This window comes from Alosa pseudoharengus, unplaced genomic scaffold (genome assembly GCF_046254945.1).
Source record: "Alosa pseudoharengus isolate Yale_2024_CS ecotype anadromous, Long Island Sound unplaced genomic scaffold, YU_APseudo_1.1 YU_APseudo_1.1_scf_4, whole genome shotgun sequence".
Classification (NCBI taxonomy): domain Eukaryota; kingdom Metazoa; phylum Chordata; class Actinopteri; order Clupeiformes; family Clupeidae; genus Alosa; species Alosa pseudoharengus.
The window spans coordinates 17471708-17478250 of record NW_027468774.1 but is presented as its reverse complement, the minus strand read 5'-3'; the positions used below and the strand labels follow the sequence as shown (position 1 = coordinate 17478250).

At 47.8% G+C, this 6543-nt stretch overlaps 1 protein-coding gene across 2 annotated transcripts in view; it reads right to left on the bottom strand.

Moving 5' to 3' along the window:
• Positions 1 to 372: 372 nt before the first annotated feature.
• The window catches only part of spop (speckle type BTB/POZ protein), a 71487-nt gene continuing 65316 nt past the window's right edge, over positions 373 to 6543 (bottom strand). For both annotated transcript variants that reach the window (XM_076265064.1, XM_076265065.1), the window contains 3 exons: positions 6255 to 6377; positions 4863 to 5005; positions 373 to 1874 (listed from right to left, as the gene is read on the bottom strand). In XM_076265064.1, coding sequence (XP_076121179.1) covers positions 1730 to 1874; positions 4863 to 5005; positions 6255 to 6377 — 411 coding nt within the window. In that variant the 3' untranslated portion in view covers positions 373 to 1729. The remainder of the gene's footprint in view (positions 1875 to 4862; positions 5006 to 6254; positions 6378 to 6543) is intronic.

The following is a 6543-nucleotide window of genomic DNA, read 5'->3' as shown; positions in this document are numbered from 1 at the left end:
AAATGAACTATAACAAACAATAAAGGACTTAATCACACAAAGTAGGCCTACTATTTTACTCTATAAAAAAAAAAAAAATTATTTAGGAAGTTTAGAAGTTTAGAACCCAGAATTGACCTGCACACTACAAAAGTGCACCGAATTCAACACAAATGACTCCATACATTTGGAGGAGGTATGAGTCCTTTCTTCTCCAAATATCTTAGATATTTAGATTTCGCCGTAGTATCGTTTTAGTATCGAGCATCGTGATATTTATGGCAGGTATTGTATCGAAGTCATAATTTTGGTATCGTGACAACACTAATCTCTTTGTTAGAGTACAGGGTGACTAGGATCATGAAAACGGTGAATACAACCACAAGGCAAAAGACACTTTGGGTTCTTTTTGAAATACAGAAAGCCGTTGTTTTTTTATTGTTTTTTTTTTTTTTTTTTTAAATACACAAGTGCTATGGGAAGAAGAAATTAAATCTCAAATGAAATCACAAAAAAGGAGAAAAACAAAACAACAGAAGGGGGAAAAATCTCCCATGTACAACTTTTTGTGTTGAATTTCATGTATTGTCTCTTTACACTCTGCTGTTTGACTGAGAGGTGGGGGTGAAGGGGTCCAATAGTGGGAGAGAGTCAAGTTCTCAAACAGTCAACTTCCAGGTTCCTCAATGAAACTGTCCAATCAGAAATAAGGGTCACCGGGTTGAAGGCGGGCCTCTCAAAGGGGGGGGGGGGGTGTGATTGGCTGCTTTAGTCAGTTCTGGGGACACAGGTGACAGAGCATGGAGGACTTGTGGAGCAGGAACGTTCTTCTCTGCTTTCCTTAGAAACTCACTGCTCATCTGCTTTTCAGCACGACTTCCATTAAGAGTCTGAAGATAAGGAAATTGTCAAGGTCCTTTACAGAATGAGCAGTGGAACACAGGGCTGGGGTATTGGCTTTGCCTTTCCCTTTGTGTTTGGTTCAGTCCATTCCCTCACGCCACTCAAGAAAGTGTCCTTTTGTGTCACTCATTCATTCATTCATTCATTCATTCATTCATTCATTCAATTGTCTCATTCCGCATGTACCATTTATCTAGCGGAAGACCGTTTTGTTGTTTAAAAGGCAGAGGGAATTAAAAACTCAGCAGAGGAGCGCAGCTCTGCCACCATGTCCACTGACGAGCCCCATGCCATCGCTTTGCTCTCTGTCTTTCCCTACAGGGCCCAGCCATGAGGACTTGGCCTCTCCAATCCTTCGTCGGGGGTCGGGGGTGGGATGAAGGCAATATCACCCGGGCTGAGGTCGAGCTCAGTGTATCTGGACCGGAGACTGGACATGGGGACACCCCAAACCCTCCTGCCCCCCTCTCTCACACCATACCAGCACAGTGCAGGTGGGGTTGGGATGAGGGCGGCCGGAGACTGGGGGAGACGTCCAGTTTGGCAACTCCAGCAGTGGCCCCTCCCCCCGCTCTCCTCTCCCATCAGTTCCTGCAAAAGCCTCTTGGACGTCCTCCAGGACACCCTTCCGACAACACGGAGGAAAGTTCTTCTACCAGGTGGGGATTTAAACTTTTAGGTCTCGAGTTTTGGTGGCATCTTCAACAGGGCATCGTCCACTCTCGCCCTTTAGATCAGCAGGTAACTCTGGGCTCGCAGGACGAGGAGAGGGGCTGTAAAGGACAGGAGGGGTGTGGGTGGGTAGAGGTCGTCTGGGGGGGACGAGGGAGGGGTGGGGGCAGCGGAGCTAGGACTGCTTGAGGCGCTTGCGGGGCGGGCCCAGGAAGGGGCACTGGGCAGAAGCCAGGGAACGGTAGGCCTCGGCCACCAGGTGAGGATGGGACGCCACCATGGACTTCCAACCCGAGGTCTCCATCACGTCCGATGCATGGCTGTTTTAGAGAGAGGGGGGGGAGAGAGAGAGAGAGAGGGAGAGAAAGAGAGAGGGAGAGAGAGAGAAGGAGAGAGAGAGGGAAATGGAAAGGAAGACAAATAGATTAGAGGAAGAAGGTGAAGGGAGAGAGTGAGAAGGAAGAGAAAGACAGAAGATGTTAGAAAGCTTAAAACACAATGACATCCCTAAAAATCCAGAGGGCATGTGAATAAAGACATAAAAAACTGTGTGTGTGTGTGTGTGTGTGTGTGTTCGTGTTCATGTTGACAAGGTCATTGAGAGTGCAAGTATGGAGGGAAATAGAACACCCCCTTGAAACACACCCACTGCATGACGGCAGCAGGGGTCCCCAGACCTCCCCCACCTCCTGCACCCCCAGGCTCTCCCGTGCACTATCACGAACACCAACACATGGCCTTTAACGACATTTACTGCTTGCGTAAATAAGTGTGTGTGTGTGTGTGTGTGTGTGTGTACATATGCCTGTCTCCTGCTGGGTGACCTCTATCCACGCCTGTCTTGTGACCATGCATCCAACACACACTTCCACTAATGGTCATCCATCCCTCCTCCCTCATAAGACACTTTCTAGCAAGTACCTTACCCCTCATGCCACAATCACTCCTTGACCTCCCACCAGCAAGCAGGTATCGCAACAGGCTGTTGTGAGCTAGTACATATCAGAAGAGGTTAATAATAATAATAGTAATAATAATAATAATACATTTTATTTATAATGCACTTTTCATCATACAGTAGATCTCAAAGTGCTAAGGTTAGAGTGAATGTGCAGGCTTTTTGGAGCTTGCAGATATCAGACTGTTGTGAGTGGGTGCTGAACAGTATACAGTCACAGGAGATTTAGTATAAATTAGAACAGGCTGAAAAATCTAATATTACATTAGCAAGAAAAAGCATCAATTGACAGGGGACATTCCAGACACGCATGCACCATCATAAACTGGTAAGGCTGATGTTGATCAATAATTCATCCTTTACTATCCATCCTTTCACGCCACGAGAAACCAAATGATGGGACCCACTTATATTAGTGAATGATGTCTTAATCTTAATCTTAATAACAAAATAATTACATACATGTATATTTATTATTATAACCGATGCTCTTAAAATGTGAGTGCTATTGTTTATTGTTATTATAATCCAAATTGCTTTGTAGAAAAGTGCCAGCCAAGTAACCGTAGCGACTTCTGATAGTGCTACATAAGCTGATGCTGCTAAAATCTGGTACAGGCTGAACTGAAAGCATGCAGCTAATATTAAGTATCACTTTGCTCATGAAGTTCTAAATGATGTTAAGCAACTGAGGGAGTCTGATATAAAAGGAGGCCAAATGATGCTTCTTTGAGCTAGCCTTTCTCCTCAACCACTCGCTCCAACATCAACCTTAAAATACAAGCAGCGCTGCATTCTTACAAATGCAGGCTGGGTACTTTCTCTTTTTCTCAGTCTGCTTTTGAAAGCGAGCCATCTCATCTTTTCTGTTCGCCGTTCCGCTTCGCTCTGCTCTGCTCTGGAGCCCTCGGGCAACGAGAGCTGCGGTGGCCTTGCAGGTCGCCGTGGATACGGGGGCCTGGTCTAATGGCATAAATGTGTGAATAAATGTCTGAAGCAGTCTGAGCGAGGCGCCATCGCTCTCAGCACTGGGGACGCAGACTGCCCAACCGGGGTCAAACAGAGGCTATTTACTTTGTGTGTGTATGTGTGTGTGTGTGTGTGTGTGTGTGTGTGTGTGTGTGTGTGTGTGTGTGTGTGTGTGTGTGTGTGTGCGTGTGTGTGACAGAGAGAGAGAGAGAGAGAAACAGTGAGTTTATCTTTGTGTGAGTAAGCATGCAACCAAGTCACAGTGAGTGTAGCCAAAGGACTCAATCTGTATGAGGCCGAGTGTGTGCGTATGCATGCATATGTGCCTGTATATGTCTGTTTGTGTAAACGTTTGTTTTGACATCTGTGTGTAAATCTGTGTGTGTGTGTGCGCGCGCGTGTGCGTGTGTGCGTGTGTGCCCTGCGTCAGCTTTGCTGGTGTCTGGTGCTATGTTGATTGGTGTAGACTGCTGTTGTGGTTTGTTGTGACGCATGGAGGTGCGGACAGAGACGGCCACACGTCCCACCACAGCACCCCACCACTGACCCGGCAGCAGCAGCAGCAGCACCCCTGCGGCGGCTACGCCTGCCCGAGCGGCCCGCCTCTCTACTGACCACCACTGCAGCTCAAACGGCTAACGTCTTTACTGAGAGCGACAGATGGAGGAAGAGGGGCGAAAACACATCGTCTTGTTATACTGTATTGTTTTGTATACTGTACTGTCTTTGTTGTTATTCCGTCTATGCTTATTTGATGTAAGTTCAAGTGTACACATAGACATTTAGATGCCTGGCTCCTTGTGTTCCTGATCCTTTCTATGGCTGCTCTGGCAATGCAAATGTTATAGCGGTCACGCTAGTGCAGCACTCAGAATGGACACAGAGAGGGACAGTTTACACAGAGAGGGACGTGGAAAAGAGACAGACTGCCAGAGCAGGAGGACACACAGTGCAGGGAGCTGCTCCTCAAAAGCCCTGGTGAATAAAGGACACCAGCAGTCTCCTTACGTTATGTTATTTTTGTCTGCCATGCGTGTATATGGATGTTTTATTAGTAGTGCTGACCAGGAATGAGTTATTCTTTTCGGACTTGTCGTCAAATAAAACAAAATGTGAAGTATAGAGACCATGAGCTAAGTGGGTGTTAGGGGTGTGGTGTGCCAAGAGCAGAGGCAGGGTCCAGTGTTGGTGTGCTAAACAGTCAGGCCAGTCCACAGGTTGTTGGACCTGGTCAGCAAATTGCAAGCAAGTCTCCCAACTTCAACCTGAAGTCATAAAACACCGTCCAAACAGTGGAAATAAGTCAAGCATAGACCCCAACAAGGCGGGACCGGATGGAGACAGCGGAGAAGCCGGTTGGTGCGGTGGAGCTATCACTCACTAGTTGATGAAGTCGACGGCCTGCGTCTTGAGCTGGTCGGCGCTGTGCAGGTCGGCCAGTATGAGGATCTCAGCGGCGTTCTCTACCGACAGGCTCGTACACAGAGCGTCCTCACACATCACCTTCAGACGCTCCAGAGCATACTGAGAGAGAGAGAGAGAGAGAGAGAGAGAGAGGGAGAGGGAGGGAGGGAGAGAGGGAGGGAGAGAGCAGTTAGCATGGGGAGAGAAAGAAAGGGAGATAAACGAGTGGGGAAGACAGGGAAAGAAGAAAAGAAAAGAAGAGAGCGCACAAGTCAGAGCCGTTTGAAAGAGTGCGAGTGTGACAAAGAAGGGAGGTAAAGAAAGCGAGGGAAGAGGGGAGGAAGATCAGAGATGCTGAGAAAGGCTGGAGTGGGAGGAAAAGCAGATTTATCTGACATCCCTTCAGAGCTCGGCATGCCAAGCTGCCACACCTCCCTGAAACACACACACACACACACACACACACACACACACAGAGGCTGAGCTGTCAGGTTCACTGACTGTATAGAGCTATGGGGCTTAACATAAAAAGATGAAGTCATACTCCCTGCCTTACTCTCACACAAACACATACAGTATCTGCTTGCTGTCAAGTGCTAGACAGCATTCTAGTGTGTGTGTGTGTGTGTGTGTGTGTGTGTGTGTGTGTGTGTGTGTGTGTGTGTGTGTGTGGTGACAGAGAGAGAGGGCTAGAGATACAAAAACAGTGAAGGACAGAAAGGTTACATAAGACAAAGTAAGCTACAGCCTAAGCAAAGAGAACTGTTGGATACTGTCAGGAGAATTGTGTGAGGCCAGAGAGGCCATTTCAGTGGAACTGAATGCGCACACACACACACACACACACACACACACACACAGACACACACACACACGCACGCACACGCACGCACACGCACAACGGAACATGAGTGAATATGGACACAAGAAAGTTGAAATGAGAGATCCTTGAGCTGTATGCACACACACAATGACTCAGACCTGGTGAGTAGACTGTGTGTGTGTGTGTGTGTGTGTGTGTGTGTGTGTGTGTGTGTGTGTGTGTGTGTGTGTGTGTGTGTGTGTGTGTGTGTGTGTGTGTGTGTGTCTCTGTGCGTGTGTGCGTGCGTGCGCGTGTGCCACAGAGCGGCTCAAAAAGAAAAATGAAGAGGAAGCAGGAGAGGTCTTGCGTCCTCATCTCCCCATAAGATATGCAGGCTCTCCCACACAAACACTTCAGCAGACAGCACAGCACAGCACGCACAGACACAACAACAAGCAGGCTGGATGTGTGTGCCTGTGTGTGACGAAGTGGACATTTGAGCAAGTCTGTGTTAGAAACCGAACATAGTCTGAGTGTGTTGTTTTTTTGCATTTGTGCTTTCCTTACCTTGTCAGCAGCCGCGAGCAGGTCGTCAGCCATCTTGTCTAGGTTTGGGGCCTTCCCCGTGTAGATGAAGCACATCATCTCCTTGAACACCTCGGGTTCCACGTCGTTAATCTCTACACGATTCTGTAGCACACAACAAACAGCTGAATCAGAAAAAAGCTCTGGGGCAATCCATGCTAGCAGGACACCAACAGCACACAGGTAAGGGCCCCAAATGATCCCAGACTCAGAACAGACCCAAAGGTTAAAGGTTCAAATCCCACTTCTACCATCCAGCAAAGTTCAAAAT